The 24,348-nt window shown below is 34.8% G+C and overlaps 1 protein-coding gene across 12 annotated transcripts in view; it reads left to right on the plus strand.

The window, feature by feature from the left end:
• Window positions 1-24,348, plus strand: part of METTL15 (methyltransferase 15, mitochondrial 12S rRNA N4-cytidine) — a 287,618-nt gene that overhangs the window by 186,085 nt on the left and 77,185 nt on the right. For all 12 annotated transcript variants that reach the window (XR_013522912.1, XR_013522911.1, XR_004730589.3 and 9 more), the window contains exon 6: window positions 2,062-2,240. Coding sequence is in view for 9 of the 12 variants with exons in the window: in XM_054240723.2 (XP_054096698.1) it covers window positions 2,062-2,240 (179 nt within the window). In the remaining 3 variants the exon portion in view is untranslated. The remainder of the gene's footprint in view (window positions 1-2,061; window positions 2,241-24,348) is intronic.

A 24,348-nucleotide genomic window follows, 5' to 3' on the forward strand; every position in this document is an offset into this window, starting at 1 on the left:
AAGGTAATAAATTATCACTTGTGTTTATATTTTCTTAGTTTAGTCACTGTAAGTCAGTGAACTCTGGAGGACTGACAAGATCAAATCTGTTAACCTGTTAGTTGGGGGCAGCTTTTGGATCTTGACTCCTTGACCATATGAATGCCTATTCTCAAGCTTCGTAGCAGTCTGCCAAACCTTCCAGTATTGTACCTTTCCAGTATAGCACTATGGAAACTATGCCATCAATCACTGTTAATATAAGACTAAGAGAAAATTATGTGTATTGTCCAATTATTTATTCAGAGTAAAATTATGTGTATTGAACAAAATGCTTTTAAATTTTCTTATTTAAAGATAGAAAAGTATCATTAAAAACTACTAAGTACATCCGTACTCATCGTGAAATTCTCTTGGTAAAGCTGGATTGTATCCTATGTATAAATTTCTAAATTTCACATCATTAACAGGGTTAATTCAACTGCTCAGTGGTTTGAGCAGTTGAATTCACAAATAGGTCAGGTTTAGCAGGGATTTTGTTGTTTAAGCTGCAAATTATGCCTTGCAAATTTATGAATGGGGAAGATCTAAAGGGCAATGGCCTGTATTGAGCATCTCTTATATTCCACGCATTATAGTTCTGTTTTACAATATGTATACCAATAATTGTCCAAACCATTCTGTGAATTAAGAATTCTTACTTTCATTTCATAGGTTAAAAATTGGGGCTCTAATAGGTTAAAAATTGTACTCAATGTGAGTAGCCAGGCCAGGATTCTAATTCAGATCAATTGAACTCCAAAGACCAGATTTTCATCCTGAAAACTGAATAAGCAAAGTCTACTGATACAGAAATAGGGCTACCTTAAAAGATATTCATTGTTCTGTGGGTTTAGTGGCAGACCGACATAAAAACAATTATTGTAAGATCTGAAAAGCAAGGTTTGGACAAAAAAGAGAGACAAAGAGACATCAAGAGAGATGAAAGAGATGACAAATCTGGGGACAAGCCAAGGACAGCAAAAAGATTTTCTCCTGGAGGCACTAGGCGTGTTAACAATGTATATTTTAGTATTTTTAAGGAGAATTTCAGGTGTATCTTGGCAACCCCACTATGGTTGGACCCTCAGGTCTTCAAGCTACCATATCCTTGTTACTTGTAAGTACAATGTGTTACCAACAACCAATCCAACATATTAACTATAAGACAAGTAACTGCACCATTAGCAAAGCTATTTTTCTAATATGTAAGGTCACAATTAGCTTATCACTTAGAATTCTTTGGCCTATTTCTCTAAAGTAAAGTAAACAGGAATTGTCTGACAGAGTGAATGCCATCTCTGACTATAATTTATTTTATTTGACCAGAAGTTTGTATTTTTTATTCCTTGTCCACCTAAAATTACTATCTAGACTTGATCAATACTACTTCTTGATTACCAGGTTTTACCATATGGTGATCTTTGTTATGGAGGAATGAGCAAATATTTTTAAACATTTGAATAATATGCATTATTGCCATTAAGGTTGTTTTGAGTTTTTGTGAGGGAAACTGACCAGTAGTATCTTTTTGTATAGATTTTCTAAGTTCAATTTGTGTCTACACAAATAATCAGTTATTTTAGAGCCTCAGATTAGTCAAGTTCTTCAGATTTAGACTCATTTAAATATCATCAGCATACCTTGTATATTCTGTACTGAAAAAAACATTCAGTTTTTTAAATTTTAAATTTAAGCAGCAATTTAAATTTTGAACAACTTAAATCTAAACATTTTTCATTATTTTAGTTTGAGAAAAATATACAGGAACAGTAAACGTTTCCTTGTGAATTAAAGTTAAGGGTTAGTATAATATTTTAACTTCCTGTTGCCTTGACCTTGATTAATATTACAAATCATCACCATTGCCATAATGATGAGTATTTGAAATGGAAAGTCTATTTCATGTGTTTAAGGTTTCAGTCTGACTTTAAAACCTCGACTATGTGTATATGTCTGACTTGATATCTCAGTACTCTGAAGTTTCACCTATTGTAAATGAAAACTGACGTCAGTGAACTAATTGGCTCTTCTTGTGCGTAGGTACCCTGACATGCCCACTGCTGCTGATGTTGTGAATGCTTTAGATCAGCAGGCACTTGCATCTATCCTAAGAGCATACGGGGAGGAGAAGCATGCCAAGAAAATCGCTTCAGCAATTGTTCAGGCACGCAGCATCTACCCCATTACCAGAACCCAGCAGCTTGCCAGCATCATTGCAGGTAGCCTCATTAATTCTAAACAGTATCTAAGAGAAAAAAATTATATTTTCATGTGTGTGTGTGCTTGTGTGTGTGCATTAATCTCCCAAACTCCCAGAGGGATTCATTTGTACTTGAAATCACACAGGTTAGAATCTTGCCTATCCTTTTCTAATGTCAGTTTTCTTTTGCTTTTGTAAGCTTCTCCCTTTCAAAACCTCTCCCTCACATAAAGTTTTTAAAAATGTACTGTAGTTTGATAATGTGTGTAATAGTAGATTTTTTTTACATAAGATAATGTATCATTTGTGCCTACCAAGGTGAAACATGGAATGATGAGCCAAAGGATTTCTTGATCCATCACAATGGTTAATAAGCACCCTGTATAAGGTCTGACATTACTTCTCTTAGTTTCACATTTCTGCATTTTAATATTTTGGACAAAAGGAGAATTGCATTGCCCAAATGCTAAAATAAAATCCAGTGACTCATATTTCTATTCTAAACAACCAGCTAACAAAGAGTATGTGATGTATAGGTTATTCCACTTTGTGAATGCTAACTAAATCAGGCTGAGGGCCTTATTGAAACGTTTCATCTTTTCTGCTATTCTGCTATTCACCACCATAAACCTCTTGAACCTAACTCTAGCTAAGAGGTGCTTTATTATGGCCTTTCTGTTTGAAGCCAACGTTGTTTCACAGCTGTGTTCCATGATGAAAGTTTTCCAAGGCAAAACTATAACTCTTGCAGTTAAACAGAATTCCAATGGTAAATTCTTCATCTTGTTGGACCATCTGAAACCCTATATCATTTTTATTTACCAAATGTTTTAAGGTATTTTTCAATGCTTCCTATTAAATTACTTAAGTAAAGAAGTTTTTTAAAAAGGAATATTTGTGTAACTTATAAAAAGAACCTATTAGCTACCTCTTTCTTAATATTATCCATAGTTTAAAGAGTAAAACATAATTATAAATTCATTTAGATCAGTAGGATTTAGAGATCATAGCAATTATTTTATTACATAATTAAATAAGATTATATCCTACTTAGTTATTATAATAAAATATAAAGAGTTGACTAGCCTTTAATTTTTTAAGCCACATACCCTAGGGGCCTTCAAACTTACCATTGAGATTTCTTTGGGCAAGTTTAAGAGGAGAATTCTTGTGGTTATATGAACATAAAATATTTCATTTTTTTCTCCTCAAAAAAGAGCTTATCCAAGCATGTTGACATAAAAGTCACCCTCTGTCTGGTGTTCCTTTTCTTCTTCCTACTCTGTACTCAGTAACACGTCTCCACAGTATACTTTCTGTAATTCTTTAACTACGTGTGTTATTTTCTGTCTCCCATATTGGAATCAAAAGCAGTGAGAAGTTATATTTTTTATTCATAAACAAATCTAAAATTGGTGCTGAAAATGAGGCCTTGGGGCTAGAGAGCGTCCTAGAAATTGTCTAGTCAGAAAACCTCATCTGATTACTAAGGAAACTGAGGCTCAAGGAGGATCAATAGTTTGCTCATGGTTATAGCCTAATTAATGACGGAGTTAATAGTGGTCTAGAATTTGGAAGCATGAATTTGAGGCATAATTGGAAATCTGTCTTTAAGCTACCTTTTCTGTCTGTGCATCCTACTTTGTAAACTTGGAGAAATAACACTGTGGCATTAAGTAGAAATTATGTGAAGGTGTACAATAGGAGCAATTTAAGTACTTTCAGAAAGATTATGATATGAAAGCACATTGAGCTATAAGAAATGATACAGTAAAAGTGAGAATATTCATATATGGTAAATAAAACCTCATTTTAGTAAATGCCATTAAAACATCGAGTTATCTGGAATGAGGCCATTTTTATGTCTTAAATATCAGTCTATAATAATAAAACTTTATTAATATGCTTTTTGAAAAAGGGAAAATCAAAAATGTGTTTTCATTTTGTGCTCATTTATTTAAAAAATAGTTTGAGAGAAGCTGCTCTATACTTGTCACTATCCTAAACACTAAAGGTAAAGTAGGAGCGAATCAGATATAATCTCTGTGTATATGGTTTATAGATTAATAGATTATATAGTGAGGGAACTAAATAAAAACATCAGGTAATAACTTCTTACAGTGAAAATTCTCTTTCTTATTTACTATAATCAAGAGTTATGATAATATGGTCATAGAAAATTTGGTAAAAGCAGAGAATTATAGAAACTAGACAAATTGTGTGTGTGTGTGTGTGCGCACGCGCACGCATGTGTGCCTGGTTTTATTTGCAACTTCACAAAGTCATTCTTAATAAACCACACCCATGATATAAGTCCTACAAGTTCTGGTTGTAGTTTTAGTAAAATGAAGTAAGACTTTAAAGGCTTTGCAAAGCAATCTGAATGAGAATTTTTTCTAGATTTTCATGGTCTCATTTTAGTCTTTTATAATTGCCTCACTCATACCTAATCTGATTGAATTTTTTAAGTGATTCACCTTTAACAGGGGTTTCCAAAGTTTCCAACAGTGAACGTTCTGGGCTGGAAGTGCACAGCTCTTTTGATGGGACTAGAACTGTATAGAAATACCAGAGAATCCAAAGAATAGAATCCTACTCTCACACAGTTTGTTTAACAGAGAAAAGGGTTAAATCTGTCAAGTCCAATAAATCAAGAGCTGCTATATAAAGGAGATATGAGATGCAATTGGTAGGGCACAGGTTCCTGTATGGGTTTCCTAGGGCTGCTGTTACTAAGTACTACACACTTGGTGTCTTAAAATAACAGAAATTTATTCTTTTACAGTTTTGGAGACTTGAAGTCTGAAATCAAGATGTTAGCAGGGATCTAGGGGAAAATCCTTCCTTACTATTCCTAGCATCTGGCAGTTGCCAGCAATCCTTGGTGTTCCTTGGCTTGTAGACTTATCACTGTTTCTGCCTCCATAGTCACTTGGCGTTCTCCCTGGGCATCTGTCTTTGTGCCCAGATTTCCCTCTTTTTATAAGGATACCAGTCATGTTGGATTTAGGGCCCACCCTTAATATAGTATATCCTCATCATAACTTGATTATATCTGCAAAGACCTTATTTCCAGGTCAGATCACATTTATAGGTTCAGGGTAGACATGAATTGTGGGGGACTCTATAAACCCAGTACAATTCCTAAGCAATATGTTTGTTTAACAAACATGAATTTTGGCAAGATATAAAATGTAGTGACTATATTTAAATGTGTTTACTGATTCTGATAAATTCATACTAAATATGTTCAAAACTATCAAGCACTCTAGTAAATATGCAGCACAGTTATTGACATATATCAAAATCCATATGAATGGAAATATAAATCACTTTCTTTGATTTCAAAAAGCTAATAATTCAGTAGGACAAGGAAAAACAATGCACTTGGAATCACACACTCAGTAGAATCCTGTAAGTCAGATAATTAAGCTGTAAATTGTAAAATATTAAGTTTGGTGCCTTTTGCTAGTATTGATAACTGCAGTTCCAGTACTCTTCCATATCATGGGAGTTCTAAAAGACAGATTCAAGGCTCCAGGTTAGAACAGAGCACTTATAAGCATTATGAATTACTTTGCAAATTATCAAAGCAGTAATTTATAAGCAACTTACAAGAGAATTCCAAAAACAACCTGTAGGATTTCACTGTTCTTTTTACCACAAATGTTCATACATATACTATTCAGAACTACCAGCCATGAATCTTAATATAAATATTTAACACATTTGCAGTGTCATCTACAGTGTTCCCTCCAAAAACGATTTATAAATAACATCCGCATTTTATTAAGCATAATGTTTATTCTAATGTTCTAGCTAAAGAGTTAAGTGTTCTAAAATCTAAGAGTTGAAAATGGCCTAAGGGACTCATCTAATCCCAAACTAGATTCTTCATCACCTCTAATAAATGGTCATCCAGCTCTAGCCTCTTCATCTTCATGTCTCTTACTCCCCATTGTATTCCAGTGAAGACAGCACATTTCAGTCTGAAGTTGCCAGTTCCATAAATATAATACAGTCCTAGAGGCTTTAGAAAGGAAAGATTTCTTAGAATAAAGGCCAAACTCCTTTAAATGGAGTAAAGGCCAAACTCCTTTAAATGGTTTGCAACTTCCTTCATGAATTGGCTCCTACCTGTCTTTTCATCTTCCCCTTTCCACATAATAGTCTTTGTTCCAGCCATATTGAAATTCTGATAGTCTTTCCAGTACACCGTAGTCATTCACCTACAGGCCTTGGATGTCCTTCTGCCTGGATTATTGACCTTCCTATTCTCTCATCTCCCTGCCCTACCCTTTTCCTTTTCTCTGGCTAATTTCAGCTCATCCTTCAGAGCTTAGTTGAAATGTCACTTCCTCACAAAGTTTTTTCCAACCCTACTCAAATTAGTTCAGATGCTCTCCTATGTGCTGCCATTGTACGGCATTCCCTTGTCTGGAACTTCTTATGTTATATCTTATTGCTTGCTTACTATTTAAATATCCCCCTAGATTTATATTGTGCAACACCATTGCCAACAGCCACACGTGGCTATAAAGCACTTGAAATGTAGCTACTCTGAATTAAGAGGTGCCATGAATCTAAAATATGCACCAGATTTGAAGACTTAGTTTGAAAAATATATATAATATTACAAAAATAATTTTATCCTCATTACGTGTTTAAGTGGTAATATTTTAGATATATTGGGTCAAATATGGTATTAAAATTAATATTTTGCTTTTTAAAGAATGGCTATAGAAAAATTTTAAACATTGTATCTTTATTGGACAGCATTGTTCTAGAATATAAGCACCAAGATTATAAGCACTGTCTTGACTTTTGTACTAATTACTGTGTCCCAGCATTTAGCCTAATGTTTGACCCTTGAAAGGTATTTAGTAAATACATTTTTTAGATATTTTTAATCAAAAAACTTTTTAAGTGATAGGGTCTCCTTCTGTGGCCCAGGCTGGTGTTCAGTGCTGCAGTCATAGTTCAAGGCTGCAGTGATCTGTGAGCCTCAAGCTGTCCTCCTGACTCAGCCTCCTGAGTAGCTGGGACTACAGGTGCCTGACACCACAGCAGGCTAATTTTTTTAATTTCAATTTTTAGAAATAGGGTCTCACTATGTCGCCTTGCTTGTCTTGAACTCTTGGCTTCAAGCAATCCCCAACCTCCTGGCTCAGCCTCCTGGGTAGCTGGGATTACAGATATAAGCACCTGTTCCTGGCAATACTTTTTCAATGTAAATTTGTATAGTTAACAAAATACACATTTAGTCAGAAAATTTCTGCTTTTAGAATGTTTGGATTCAGTCAAATAACTTCAACATTAATTTTAAAAATTGATATTTAGTCTTGTAGATCATAAGAAGCAAATGTCCTCTTATATGGTTTGGCTCTGTATCTTCACCCAAATTTCTTCTTGTAGCTCCCATAATTCCCATGTGTTGTGGGAGGGACCCATGGGGAAATGACTGAATCATGGGGGCAGGTCTTTCCCATGTTCTCATGATCATGAATGGGTCTCATGAGATGAGACCTATACGAGCTTTCCTTGCCTGCTGCCATTCACATAAGACATGACTTGCTCTTCCTTGCCTTCTCCCATGATTGTGAAGCCTCCACAGCCATATAGAATTGTAAGTCCAATTAAACCTCTTCCTTTTGAAAATTGCCCAGTCTTCGGTATGTCTTTATCAGCAGCATGAAAACAACTAATATATCCCCCACATTAACGCTAACATATGCGGGTAAGTTCAGAAACTACATTGCCCTCTAGTACTTTATTCATCTTTGTAAGTTGAAATGATACAGATTCCTATCTTATTCTTTAGGAATGCTGTGAAGAAGAATAATGCTTTGATATAATATTTTTATTAATTAAAAATCTTTCAAAATGATGAATGACACATATGAAAACTCTCAAGTTCTTCAGGAAAAAGAAAATTTATGCACTTAATTTTGAAAAAATGACTGTGGTCTAGATTTGGCAGAATTGATGTATATTTGATTTGCATAGTCTTAAAAATAAGATGGATTCTAAACATTCTTTTGAATAAAGAAATCTGGGTATTTTCCTCATGAGACTGGCTGCCTATCTTTTATTTCTGAGATTTTTCATACTGTTGTACTCTTTTCATTCTCTGGTTGCATCAAGGAAATTACCAATTAAATGCTAACTAGTTTAATGAAAACATCTTTGTTCAAGTCCTGGTTCTACAACTTGCTGTTTGTGTGAACTTGAATAATTTCAGACCTCATCTTAAAATGGAGGCAAATAATAATTATAATAATCATTATTTTCTTTAGTAAACAAAATCATGCTAATTATGTTTTGCTTAAACCAATGTTGAAATTACTTGTAGTCTCAGAGTTCATGTTAAAAATCGAAGAAGTATGCCAATAACTTTTCAGATCATTGGGATTTAGATTAAATAAAAATAAAATAATTGATAAAATAGATAATTGATCTCTAAACAATCAAAAAGTGACAGAAGGCTTCTCATATAATTATGTGAATGAGAGAAAGGAGGGGGAGAAACTTCTCAGATATTTGTGATTCATGTTGATTAAATGTATAGATGTATTCCTTTCCTGAAACTTTTGTGTAACCTTTACTCTGACTCATCTGACTCATGAACTGTGTACATGGCCAGAGCTTAATGAATGCTTGTTGAACAAATAAATCAATAAAAAGATACATACATTCTTAGCCAAAGTAAAATTGAAAATTCAAGGGAAAAATTTTATATATATATATATATATTAGGTGTTACTGAGGATAAACTGTACTTTTCCTTCATGTTGAAGAGGGAGACAACCTGAGCATCAAAGTCTTCCATATAAATTAAAGCAGCTTGAGGAATAGGTGAGACTCTCCAGGACATGGAATAAAAAATTCTCAAGTTTTGTGTCTGGTTATGCCTCTTATTTGTTCTGTGGACTTCAGTAAGTTCACTTATTTTCTCTAACCCTCATTTTCTCATCTGGGGAATAAGAATAACTATTCTTGCTATAACCAATAAATGAGATGGTATATAGGAATGTTCTCTGTGAAATTTAAAGTGCAAATATACTTGTAAGTATTTTTTTTCTCTCCTCTGTATTCATAACGAGGGTAATTCAGAGAGTAAAGGACTGTAGTAGTTGAAACTCTGAGTATGGACTTCCATTTCCAATTGTTTTTCCTCTTCATAACCAAACAGTGTGATTTGTGATAGTTTGATCACTTCATTCCAAGATGTTCTTCCCTTAGGAGTTATGGGACTTTTAGGAATGAGAAGAATCATCATCTTTTTCTGCACTGGGACATGTAAGGTATATCCTTCCACAGTAGCATTGACGGCTCATGCCTCAACTTGTATCTGAAACCATCATCTTTTTTTTTTAGCATAATTTTGTTAATTCGGAGAACCTTCAAAATAAAATAAAATGATAAAAATAAAATTTATGCTGGGCATGGTGGCTCACTCTATACTCCGAGCACTTTGGGAGGCCAAAGAAAGCAGATCACTTGAGTCCAGGAGTTCAAGATGAGCCTGGGCAACATGGTGAAACCCTGACTCTACTAAAAATACAAAAATTTGCCAGGTGTGATGGCACTTGCTTGCAATCCTAGCTGCTCAGGAGGCTGAGGCATGAGAATCACTTGAATGAGAGTTAGAGATTACAGTGAGCTGAGATCACGCCACTGCACTCCAGCCTGGGTGACAGAGTAAAACTCTCTCAAAAAATAACAATAACAAAATTTATTAAGAAATAGTCATTACCATCATTTTAGTTGGAACACAAACTTGTTCCTGATCAAGATAATTTGACATCCTTTTATTGTTTAATAACCTTCACATTGCTTCCTTCATTTTTCTCAAAACATACTTTTTATACTAACATCACCATGGTCAAGAAATGGAAGTAAAAGTGTTAGAGTGTTCAGTTGTCACTGATGGAAAATTGCACGGTCAAACCTACAGTTGAATTTGGATGGCTTGCCAATATGTCATAGTTGTCATTGCCTCTGCTATAATTATTACACTTATTCTTCTGTTTCAAATTTCTTGAATTCAATCTATTACACACTGTGTGTATAATGACAGGCTAACTAAATTATCAAATGACATTTCTTAAGTAAACTTACGTTTTATTTCTTATTTTAATAAGTAAGCCTTTCAAAAGACATTCTGTATATGAACTCCAACTCACAAGGGAATGGAATGTGGAAAAAAGAAAGAAAACCTAAATATTTTTTCCTAAAAGAATCTAGCTGTTCTCAGTTTGTAGCACCAAGTGGGGAACAGGGAATGTTCCAATCCCAACTGACTGTGGCCCAACCCTAATTTAACGATAATAATAATGATAAATAATAATGCTAATTAATACTTACTGAACAAATACTAGGTAATATGTGAAATCATTTTTGTGTATTAACTCACTTAATCCTCACAGCAACCCATAAGGCTGGTAGTGGTTTTATCCCCATGTTACAGATGAGGTAAATGAAATATAAAAAGGTTAGGTTACTTTCTTGTCAACTAGAGCCAGGATTAGAAGCTAGTAATCTCATTTTACACTCTGTGTTCTTAATTATAACACAGATCTAGATCCCTTTCTTATGATTAAGATATAACAGTGTTGCTGGAGAATGCTGACATCTCAGTCTTCAAGATCTCACACACTCTCAGCACTTTATGTCTTTTGATAAATACTATACATAATGGAGTCATGAACAAAAAGGTATGGGAACCCAGGAAAAGGAGAAATTTATTTTGATGAAGTGAGAAGTTAAACTTAATGAGGAGAGGGGTTGAGTAGAAGTTATAGACAAGGAGACCTTTGAGTCAAGCCTTTTAGGGGTAAAAGATGCCTCTTTATGGAAGAGTTCCTGGCAACTAATAGAAACTCATTAATTGCTGACATGAAAAGAGGAATGAACAAATAAATGAAGAAGTAGGTAGGATTTCAGGGGGCTGAGATGAGTAGAAGGCAGGCAATTCAGAGTCTGCTTCTAGGACAAAATAGAATTCCAAATTCCTGGAATTCCTCATTATCTTGGAATCCCCTTTCCTAAATGACCTTGATCTGGATCAGATTTTTGGGACAGCAATTTAGTATAACCATGTACTGAAGATCTTCCTGATTCTGGCTGAATTTCAAACTGCTTCTAGAGAAAAAGAGAAAGGAAAATTCATCCTGTTACCTCATTGCTCCATTTCTTATAATTTTATACTTTGTGTACTTTTGCAAGTGAAAATTAGAGTAACCTGCTGGCATTGTACGTTTGACCCATTAGCAGTTTTCACATTGATATTAATTCTGTGAAGATATACATATAACTAGGCAGGCCATCTTTTCCTCTTTTTTATTGTCTAATAAAGAAGGAAGATTATTTGTTCCTTTAGTTATTCAGAAACCTTAAGAATTTGATGGTAGATATTTGAGAATTTAGATCAGGCGCTCTTACATGTTATTTGTACTACTATCTTGTTTTTGATATTTACATGGATTCAGAGCTTGTCTAGGTGGTAGGTACAATAACATGTTCTCTTTACTTCACCTGCAAATATTGAGAGAATCAACAATTTGCAGCTCTACTCCTTAAAGTAATAGTGTCACACATCAGCTATTATATTTTTTGTGTGTTTCAGAATGTTCTTTGAAGACAAGCATATGCTTTCACTTTTAAAGTTTAAAATGTTCAAGTTATCGTAAAAGAATGTCAAAGAGAATTCCTAATTTTAATGGATTGACAGAGATGAAAGATTACATTTTTAAGGCTAGGAGGGAATAATGGAAGAAAGAGTAGTTTTGATGTTTAAACTTTGTTACTAAAAATTAAGAATACTTCCAAATTATTATACATTGCATCTTTTGCTTTGTGGTTGAATTTGAAAAATTACAGAATATCTAGAAAATGTGTTTCTTAGAATTTTTAAAATAGGAATTTATGTTAACTTTTAATATATTTTTATCTTTCTTGTAACTCTTCACTTTTGTCAAAAATATTAGCAGTTTCATCATTTCCCAAACATTTTAATTGATTTTATCACTGTAATCTTCATGACTGTATATTGCTGTATTATAAATTGTAGAATAGATCACCTCTCTTTACAGTTTTTGTGTGTAATAGCATATGGCACACAGTAAGCAACAAGAAATATTTGCTGACTTCCTACCTCTCCTAATACATAATTATCTATTTAATGACTTCCTTATCAATTGGACTACAGACTATATAAGAGAAAGGATTAGATGTGTTTTCTTCATTGCTGCATCATTAAAACTTGATATACTATTTGTCTTAAAATCATTATTTCTCTAATGAATAAATGAAGAGCCATTTTTTATAGTTTTGATGTTTACACAATGGGCTCAACTAGGGAGAAGTAGTAAAGAAGGCCTTTTAATCAACAAGTTTCTTCAGCATATAGGCACTTACTGTTAGGTAGACTTAGATCTACAAAAATAAGAGAAAACATAAAAATTGCCTTTGCACTTGTCTTTCTGTTCTCTTAAAGGGTAAATTGGGCTCAGTATGTCATAAAATAGAGTTCGTTTTCTGTAATTTCAGTTTTCTCATTAGCAAAGTAGTGAATTTGACCTAGAAATACCTATTTCATATACACATTATGTATCCATTTAACCATCAGGTATTTATTCTGATTCTACTTTGTGCTAGGCACTGATGAAGGCACATACAGATGAAGACAAATACTTTACCTTCTCAGAATTAACAAAAAAAAAAAGGTATTTCCTAGTTAGCCGACTTCATAGAATTTATTTGGCTATAGGTATATGTTTACTGATTTCTTAGCTTATAATATTTTCATGAATCTCATTAATTTCTGGGATTAATTTTCATCCTATCCAAGTACATATTTTAAGATATTTCTCATGGAGATAAAGACAGAGTTAGACAAATTATGAAAGTATGTTGCTACATTTGTCTAACTGTATCTTTATTTTGTTCTCACTTTTGAATGATGCTTAGTTGGGTAGAATTGGTAGGTTTATGATTATTTTTATTTAGTACTTTGAAGATATTATTTCATTATTTTTTGACATCTATTATGGCTAATGAAAAGTCTGCTTGTCATTATTTTATAGTTATTCTTTCTGTTTCTCCTATTACCTTTAATATTTCCCTGTCATTCATATTTAACTGTGATGTGGTTGGTAATGATTTTGTTTTTATTGGTCTTGCATGAAACATAATAAGCTTCTTTACCATTTCTTTATTCCTGAAAATGTCAGACTTTATTTCTAACCATATTTTTTTCCCTCCCATTCTCTCTACTCCTGTGCAACACATTTCTTGTATTTCCCACATCTTTCTAACTCTGTGTTATAATCTAGGTAAGATACTTTACTTGTTCCCACTTAAGATATATCTAATCATCTGTTTAACCCATTTGTTAAATTTTTTCATTCACCAGTCACTCCTAAAATTTCTTTCTTTCTTTTTTTTTTTTTTCCTGAGATAGAGTCTTGCTTCATCGCCAGGTGCCAGGCTGGAGTGCAATGGCGCGATCTTGGCTCACTGCAACCTCCGCCTCCCGGGTTCAAGCAATTCTCCTGCCTCAGCCTGCCGAGTAGCTGGGACTACAGGCATGCGCCACTACGCCCAGCTAATTTTTGTATTTTTATTAGAGACGGCGTTTCACCAGGTTGGCCAGGATAGTCTCCATCTCTTGATCTTGTGATCCACCAACCTCGGCCTCACAAAGTGCTGGGATTACAGACGTGAGCCACCGCACCCGGCCTAAAATTTCTATTTTTAAAAGTATTCATTTTATTCTTTTTTTTTTTTTTTTGAGACAGAGTTTCGCTCTTGTTACCCAGGCTAGAGTGCAATGGCGCGATCTCGGCTTACGGCAACCTCCACCTCCTGGGTTCAGGCAATTCTCCTGCCTCAGCCTCCTTAGGAGCTGGGATTACAGGCACGTGCCACCGTGCCCGGCTAATTTTTTGTATTTTTAGTAGAGACGGGGGTTTCACCATGTTGACCAGGATGGTCTCTATCTCTTGACATCGTGATCCACCCACCTCGGCCTCCCAAAGTGCTGGGATTACAGGCGTGAGCTGCCGCACCCAGCCTCATTTTATTCTTTCGTGATAGTCTCTATTGATTATTTCAAATCTTACTTCATTTAAAACATAATAAATTTATAATTATTTCATATTTATGTTCTCTTAAGTCTAGTACTTTCTGCTTATTTCATCTGCTGATTTTATGTGTGTGTTTGTGCAATTGCATATGCAAATATAGTCAGCACTTCTTCAGATAGTTCTACATATAAACATCCCCTTTGGGTTTAACGCTTATTTCCGCTTTTCTTCCCTTCCTTCCTACATATTCACCTACATATTTAACCAAGCAAAAAGTATCATGTTAGCCTTCTTTAGGTTGTAGAAGTCAAAGTTGTATTTAGGCTTAAGTAATAAAGGATTATTATAAGCTATACATGAAAATGAGAAGGGAAGAATAATGAGAATATTATTATAAAGCTACACATGTTAGTAAGAAAGATAGCTATCTTACCTCCTGCCTTGTCTCTGAGAGACTGGGAGGCAGCATGAGGATTGTTCTGGATACTGCTCAATTTAGCAACTCGACTTATTTTGTAGCCTCATAGAAGACATCTTATATATGATTTTACTATGGATTTCAGTTTCTGCTTATTTTGTTTACTGCTCCTGTTTACCTCCCTCTTTTCCTCCCTTCTTGTCCCCCAACCGCTGCCTGGCATTCATGCACTCTGTGATAAAGAATCTAACTTGTTCTGTAGTTTTCCTTGTTTGGCAGGGTTTTTAGCTGCTCCATTTAAAAAGGCTGCCTTAAAATCATAGGGGTGATGGATTTACATGATAATAGCATGGTAACCAAAAATTAAGCACTGCTTAAGATAGTACCTCTTATAAAATAGACACCTCCCCAGGGTTGTAATTTTTTAAGTAGTGCTTCAAACAAGAGTGAGTTCTTGAAATTAGCTATAACTGGTCATAAGTTTCTTACTCTCCTTTAAAATAATTCAGCTATCGTATATGAACCACATGGACCCTGTAATTTAGGTCTTTTTTAGTGATCTTTTGTTAAGAGGGCTTTTTAAATGACAGCTGTTCTGTAATATCCCCAAAGCATAACATTTGCATTGAAACTTCTTCATCACTAAAGTGTCTCCTTTAGCAGGTTCATCAGATAGAAAAATAGATAAGATAGATGACTGACTGATTGATTGATTGATAGATAGATAGATAGATAGATAGATAGATAGACAGACATGTATACATGAATGGCAAGATGGATAGCCATTTGATCAATCAGTTGATAGATAGTTTGATCATAGGTAGATCGATAGATACATAGATAGATGGCTCTGGCTCAGACTTATATTTCCAAGCTGTACTCTCTCATTTGTAGTGGTCTGCTCTGTATATCTGCCAAAATTTCATGTCAATACTTCAGTCTCAAAATGTACAGTGTTGAAATTTTCATTATATTCTCCATCAAAATCATCTTCTCTTCTTGGCTTTGTTGTCCTTACGTTAATATCTGGCTTCCATTTGGTTGCTGCCAACTACCTGGCTGACATACATATATCAATTTTGACTTATCACAAATCTCACTCTTGACTCATCCCACCACTGCTGACTGATAAACCTCCTCTTCAAACTGTTCTTGGTTCTTGGTTCTTGGTCCTCATTTGTTTTTCACTTGTTCTATACCTGCCCAACTGTGACTAACTCTAGTCATGACGAACTTCTACTTGGTCTCTTACTATTTAGTGTCTACTACTATTACCTTTCATCTTTGCTTTGCTAACATAGGTGCCTTTCACTTTGCATTTTTAATTATTCCCATTGAGTTTCAATTGCTTTGGGGATCTTGGAGCACACCCCACAACCCATGGTCCAGATTTTTATCACCATCGTCTGGCCAAGTCCAGTTTCCCTGAGTCTGATTCCTCTTTTGCCAATAATTGACTGTTACTCAAGACAAATAACTTTTTCTCTGATTCTAATTTATTTCCTTTCTTGTAAGGAGACAGTGTATTTTTAGACCATTCAATCTCCTGTGTTTTATGATGCTACAACAGCATGATCCTAGTCTCTGTGATGGAAACCTCAGAGATATCCCTGAATCATATTTTTTTCTGTGCCCCCCCCACACAAAATGTTTTATTTGATCAACTTCTGTCCTGACTGTGGCTCTTAATTAAGTCATCTCTTGCCATATCCACCACTACCATTGTTTGTCTGTTATTTAGATTATTACAATAGACTTCTTAGAGGCCTACCCATGTCTTTTTCCACTCAGATCCATCTGCATTACATAAATTTTGGAGTTTCTACCCAACCCATATCTTCTTCCTATTGAATTTCATAGACGCCCATCAACTCCCGATACTGGATAGAGAAACCTAGGCATCTATGTTTATACCAGTTTACTTAATTTCATGTAAATTAGATACTTCTCTTAAAATGTGAGCCAGAAAACTCAGAAAGTACAATTAGACAGTACTGGAAATATAGATTTCGGGACAGATTTGCCTAATTGTCAATCCAAAGCAATGTGAAAGTCAGAGTTAGTAAAACTGGGAACCAAGAGCAGAATGAAGAAATTACTTTGAGGAAAGAATGAATGTCCACAAAATGGTGGAAATGTTCAGAGATGCGCGCACGCGTGCACATACACACACCCATGAATATATAACGAAACACAGGCATGGAAAGAATGCTTGTCTGATTGCTCTCAATTCCCTGAAGGCCTAGTAATATTTTCTGCATTTGCATTTCCGTGATTCCTATACCTTCTTTTGATAATTGTTCAGAATCTTAATTTGAGTGAGTTTTACACCATTCCTTAATATCCAACCAATTCCCTAAGATATTACAGCTTTACTAATCACATTTAATCGCTGAAAACTTCCAGTGACTCCAGTTACAGATGCATTTGATCCCAGACTCCTGAGCTTGATTTTTGAAGGTCCATTTTTTAGTCTGAGCTATTCTTTTTTCATATTTTGTCTTACTATTCTCCTACATTCTGGCCTGACTCTTCTTTCCTTTTCCCCTAAACATGTCATACATTATATTTCTTCTATCTTTGATTGTGACATATCTTCCACCTGGAAAAAAAATCTTTTTACATCTCCACCAGTTGCAGATATTTTCAACTTTAAGACCTAGCTTAAATACTGCTGTTGCTTGTGTGTTTGTGTGATGGAGAAAGAGACAGATAAAAAGAGATTCCATCCATTATTTCCCAAGTTGGGCTGGATCTTTGATTTAAACTAGAACAGCAGCTTATCTTTTCTCTTCCTCTTGGCAATGTGGCATGGCAGGCTTTATACTATAAAGACCTGCATTTAAATCTTTGTTTTGCTACTTAATGGTCTTGTGACTTTGGAAAGTTATTTAATCTTTCTCTTTCTCAGTGAGAGAAACAGGCAATAAATATTCAAATTGTCATTCAAATAAATATATAATTTATTTAGTTGTGTAAATGTAATAAAATACTAAATTTTAAAATACTAAAATAAAAATTTAGTTGTGTAAATGTAATAAACTAAATAAATATATAATTTATTTAGTTGTGTAAATGTAATAAACTAAATAAATATATAATTTATTTAGTTGTGTAAATGTCATGATCAAAAAGTACAGGGTAGCCTGTAATCCCAGCACTTTGGAGGTTGAGGCAGGCGGATCACGAGGTCAAGAGATCGAGACCACTCTGCCCATCATGATGAAAGCCCAAAAAGTACAGGGTAAATGAGAGAGTACAATAGGAATACCTAGCCTAGTCAAGGGTCTTAGGGAAACCTCACTGAAGAAGTGGTTTTTAGGCAAGGACTAGAAGAATAAGTAACCAAGTGACAAATTCAGGAGAGTTTTTAAGGCAAAGAAAAAAAAGAAGAACGAAAACTCTTATTATAAACAATGGCATTGTCGCCTTCTTGTATCTTATTCAATCACTAATATTTTCTTCTCATCTCTTAGATATTGCTTCATTCATTTAACTATTTTGTTTTGTGTAAGTTTCTCATTGTTCTATTTCCATTATTTTTTATTTTAACATTTTTATAATTTTTTTCTTTAGATTATTTACCTTTTTCTACTTTCCTTTCTTTTAGCAAAATTAAAAAAATATATACATATATATGTATATATATATACACACACATATATGTGGTGTATATTTTTTCAAAATAATGTATATGCTATATGTATTACTCAAGGTTTTCCAGAGAAACAGAGCCAATAGGATAAAAATAGATATCTGAGGGTAGATTTATTGTGAGAATTGGCTCATGCAATTACGGAGGCCAGGAAGTCCCACAAGATGCAAATTGCAAGCTAGGAACCAGAAAAGCCAGTGGTGTGATTTAGTTGAGGCTGAAAGCCTGAGAAGAGGGTTGGGAGCAGCAGGCACTGTTTTGAGTCCTGGAGTTTGAGGGCCCACGAACCAGGAGCTTTGACGTCCCAGGGCAGGAGAAGATGGATGTCCCAACTATCCCAACTACAGAAGACAGAACAAGTTTGCCCTCCTCTACCTTTTTTTCATCCAGGCTTTCAAGGGATTGGATGATACCCATCTACACTGGGTCAAGTCTGAGGACAGATCTTTACTCAGTCTGCTGATTCAAATGCTAATCTCTTCTGGATACACTTTCACAGACACACCCAGAAATAATATGTTTTATCACTTATCTTGGGATTCCTTAACCCAGTTGACACAGAAAATTTGACCATCACCATATATACATACGCACCTATATATTTTCCTCTTATGTTCATAAGAAGTCTGAACTCTAGTGGGATATTGAACATCTAGGCAAATAATTTTAATATGATTCTGAATAGTTTACCACTCCCTTTATCTCATTTTTTAACCACTCTTCCCTTTATTTCTATGATACTCTCCTGTTTCTTTTCTTCCCACTTCTCTGATTGTACTTATTTCTTCTTGTTGTTGTTCTTTAAATGTTGGTGTTTTTTGGGATTTCAGTCTTTGGTTCTTTGCTCACTGTTCAAATCATGCTAAGTACCCACATCAGTGTCCACAGATCTGACATTTTCTTTATGCCCATCTGGAGCTTAAATCTTTCTTCTGAGCTCCATCCAATATTTGGCGCTACTTTTCTTAATTGACTTCTGGATGAGAGCATGTCACTACTTTCTGAATGTATCAATCAGTATATCTCACAAATAGATGAAGTTCAATATTTTCAGATCTCATCTTACCTTTTACATTGATCCTGCCTCTTTTCCTGTTTCCAGAGCACCTAACTACATTTGTCCAAAAGCCCAAATAGAAACCTTGAAATCAGCCTTGAGTTGAAGTGAGAATATACATCACTAATTCTTTTCCTTACTTCCTCCTAAATATGTCTTAAATTCCTTTTTTCTCTGCATTTCTACTGTCTTTCCTTTGTTTTAAGTCTTTATTTTCTTTTGCCAAAATTATCCTAGTCTTCCAAATAGATTCTGTCCTTTCTGTCTCTCCCAGCTCCCTCCAGCCTAAATTCCTTTCAGCTATACCAGAGTTACATCTAAAAAGTATTCTTTCAGAGTTATATTTGTAGAGTACAAGTCTTCTAATATCACACCTCTCGTTAATATCTTTCACTGGATTCCTATAATCTGTAGAATAAAATCTAAACTCCTCAACATGGAAAGTAAAACCCTTTGTGATCTGGCTTCTGCCTGTCTTTTTACCCAAATTTCTCAACCATCCTTTTCCCTACACAGCAACCTATGTCAACATCAAATTGTTCATCATTCAGGTTCCAAAACAAATTTTCTGCCTTCTCACTTCTATCCTTTTATGTATGATCTTCCTCCACAGGATATGTCCTTTCTCACCTCTTCTTTGCCTCCACAGTCCTCCCTTACCCCAAAATTACAAAAAAGAAATTCATACTCACGTTCAAGATTCAGTTCATATATTATTACTTTAGATCCTGCTCTGAACGTTTCCTTCTTGCCATCCTCCTGAAGTTGCTTACTTTTTTATTATGTGTTCATATGCCTGACTAACGTTTTCTTCATTATACTTTGTCTACCTTATAAACTGTGTGATCTCTTCAAGGATAGAGCGGTCATATGTAATTTCCTTGAATACTTTACATCTTTTAGATCATGTGTTAAAGGGATCAATAGACTGCCCTAGAAGAAGCAAGAATTACTGAGTCACATAGATTTGTGCTGACTCTGTAATTTACTAGCTTTGTAAATTTATCTTCTTTGAATCTATTTCTTTATCTGTAAAATATGGGTAGTAATAGCTACATCAAAGGATTCTTGGATAACTAAATTAGACAACATATTTTAGATGTGTAGAGATAATTATTTGTTTGTTTGTTTATTTATAAGAGATGGCGTCTTGCTCTGTTGCCCAGGCTGCAGTGCAGTAGCGCAATTTTGGCTCACTGCAACCTCCACCTCCCAGGTTCAAGCATTTCTCCTGCCTCAGCCTCCTGAGTAGCTGGGACTACAAGTGTGCACCACCACACCTGGCTAATTTTTTGTATTTTTTAGTAGAGACAGAGTTTCACCATGTTAGCCAGGATGGTCTCAACCTTCTGTCCTCATGATCCACTTGTCTTGGCCTCCCAAAGTGCTGGGATTACAGGTGCGAGCCATCATGTCTGGCCCAATATCTGTTTATTTTCAACATCTGTTGAATGAACACATAAGAATGAGTGAGTAAGTGGGTAATTGAATGAGTGAATTGGACAATGTCATACAAATTTCGTTAATGGATTCATCAGAAAAGACTTCCTATACCAGTAGCAGCTACGTTGCCCTTTCAAGGGATGGTTAAGATGTCCGCAGGCAGAGATATCAGTGGCAGTCAAGGGACTGGGAACCTAAAGCTTAAGAAGTAATGTCAGAAAACTAGGACAGAGGAAAGTATTCCTTTTATGCTGAAATTGTTATTCCCAGCTGCTATTTTATCATCGCATTAATGAACCCTTAGGTTGGGCTGCCAACTTATTTGAAATACACGAGCAGCTCATTAGCCAAGTGACATGTTAGACTGACTCACACAATAAGCTGTAAGCTTGGAATTTGACAAGAGAAGGTGGTTTATCATTAATTATAATTTAAGTTGTGATTGTTGAATGGAGATTTCTGTTGTCAAGTTATTATTCATTAAACTGTTTTAGAGACAGCATATATATAATGATATTGAAGCTACTACATTTGCTTCCTAAAAGAAGAAAAAAAATGTTGACAGTTATGCATCGTCTCCTGTAAAACATTAGTCTATAGCCCTGTGGGCTTCAGGTATCTATCTCAGAAGTTGAAGCTGGGAATGATAATCTACCACATAGGAACTAAAAGTTGTTGACTTCATCTGTGTACTCCTTTGATGAAAAATGGACTTTTCCATCAAACTACCAAGCCAATATGCTACATTGCTTTATTGCTTTGTTCTTTTTTCTTGTTGGCTTAGTCAATTTTGTGCTGCTATAGCAGTATACCTGAGACTGGGTAGTCAACAGAAATTTATTTGTCTCATGGTTCTGGGGGCTTGGAAGTCCAAAATCAAAGAGCAGCATCTAGTGAGTGCCTTCTTGCTAGGTCTAATCTCATGGCAGAAAGGCATAAGGACAAAAGAGCGTGCATGCAGGAGACGAAAGGGGGCTAAACTCATCCTTTTATCAGGAGTTCACTCCTTTAAGACCTAACCCACTCCTGAGATAGTAGCATTCATGAGGATAGAGCCTCATGACCTGATCATCTCTTAAAGGTTTAATCTCTCAGTACTGTTGCATTGGGCATTAACACATGAACTTTGGGGAACACATTCCAACCACAGGACTTGTTTTTTTTTTTAAGCCCCTTCACTCTCATATTATTAGTCAAAGTTCATGTCTCTGCTTTCTATTATGTCACTGAGTAATAGAAAAATAAATTAGTTTTGGAGTCATACAAAAACCTAGGTTCAGATTTCATCTCTACCATTTACTAGCTGTGTGAACTTTAACAAATGACGTAACTATTCTAAACCTCTCTAAAATAGGATAATGGTTTCTAATTTATAAGATTATTGTAATGATTAGAAATTACCTTTTAAAACTACCTATCCTAGTTCTGGGCATGTGATAGGTACTTCACAAAAGAAAAATAATACAAAGAATTTATCTTATCTAATTGTTGATAAAAATCAACATCACAAACACATGTAAAATAATTAAAACTCATGATCATTGGGATCCTGAATTCATAATCATAAAGATCATGCATTCATCAAAATCATAAATTATTAATGATGATTAATGAATTCATGATTTGATAATTAAAATTCAAGATTATAAAGTACAGGATCTTTATTTTTCTATTATAAAAGTATCTTTGTTTATATATCATATAAAATTGTTAGGAAAATTTTTTTAAAAAACCTTAAAAACCTGTAATATTATTCTACCACCATAACATAAATATGCTTTTGCATGTTACTTTTAACCCCTTATTTATTCTCACACTTTTTTGTGTTGGAATGATTAGATGTGTATAATTTTGGATATTTTTACTTACTATTTTATTACTTAAATTTTATGCCAGTATACTAGATATCAGTAAGAGATAGCATAATTTATATTTACTTATCATTAGATAGTTGGCCCCGAAGTGGGAGCTATTATTAAAAGCCATATAATAAATAATTTAAGGGATTTTTTTGGAAGGAGGATATTTTCTAAGCTAAATTCTTTAAGTGAGATTAATAGCACACATATACCTTTAGCTTGAAACATGCTTTTCAAAATGTATACATGTCCTTCTAGAAACCAAAAGCCTTTACTGGTCACTATTTCTAGAGCAATTTAGTGGGACAGAGCAGGTAAGAAAATAAAAGCTGGAGGAGGAAGTTCAGTATTGAATTTGAATGTGAGTGAAAAATGATATTTATAATTTATGATTTAATTAAAATCCATATGCTACTGAACATTGGAGAATTTTATATGTAGTCTTCAATTCAGTCAGATAGTCTATTAGTCTTTCAATAAGCCTGTTATGAGAAAAATGATGAAAACACATGACCTCTACCTTCTGGAAGCTTATATGTCAGCAGGAGAGATAAATAGTTTTTAAGAGCATTTGTAATACAGTTGAGAAGTGTTCTATTGCTGGTAAGTGTGCTGCAGGAAGGCAGGCAACTTTTGAGTTCAAGGATTGATTATGAGTATGTGCTGACATGAAAAAAAAAGAGAAGCACTGTTAATCACCTGTGTTTTACCATCTTTCAACTCTGGGAAGTGCAAATGGCCCAATTCTGGGAGCAATACTGCATGCCCTGTAGAATATGCATAAAGATTTCAAATAAATTGTCTTGTAACGAATCTCAAATGTGCTAGAACCTCCTGCATAGACTTCTGCCTTGTGTTCACAGCATCTGGCAAATAGGCTTCAATCACTCCTTAAAGCTCCAATAATTAAATGTAATGGTGACCACCTAAATAGGTAAAAGGAATCATGATTCAATTAGAGGTATCCCATCTATGCTGAGCAAATTAAGACATGGGTAGTTTTTATGGTTTGGCTTTGTGTCCCCACTCAAATCTCATCTTGTAGCTCCCATAATTCCCATGTGTTGTGGGAGGGAACCCAATGGGATATGATTGAATTATGGTTGCAGTTGTTTCCTCTGTGGCTCTCTTGTTAGTGTATGAGTCTCACGAGATCTGATGGTTTTAAAAAATGAGAGTTGCCCTGCATACACTCTCTTTTTGCCTGCTGCAATCCCTGTAAAATGTTAGTAAAAGGCTTGCTTCTTGTAGCCTTTCACCATGATTGTGAGGCTTCCCTGACTACATGGAACTGTGAGTCCAATTAAACCTCTTTCTTCTGGAATTTGCCCAGTCTAGGGTATGTCTCTATCAGCAGCATGAAAACAGACTAATACAATAAATTGGTACTGGGAATGAGGCATTGCTGAAAATGTATCTGAAAATGTGGAAGTTACTTTGGAACTGGGTAACAGACAGAGATTGGAACACTTTGGAGAGCTCAGAAGAAGACAGGAAAATGTGGGAAATTTGGAACTTCCTAGAGGTTTGTTGATTGGCTTTGCCCAAAGAGCTGATAGTGATATGGGCAATGAAGTCCAGGCTGACATAGTCTCAGTTGGAAATG

This window comes from Callithrix jacchus, chromosome 10 (genome assembly GCF_049354715.1).
Source record: "Callithrix jacchus isolate 240 chromosome 10, calJac240_pri, whole genome shotgun sequence".
NCBI classification, from domain to species: Eukaryota; Metazoa; Chordata; class Mammalia; order Primates; family Cebidae; genus Callithrix; species Callithrix jacchus.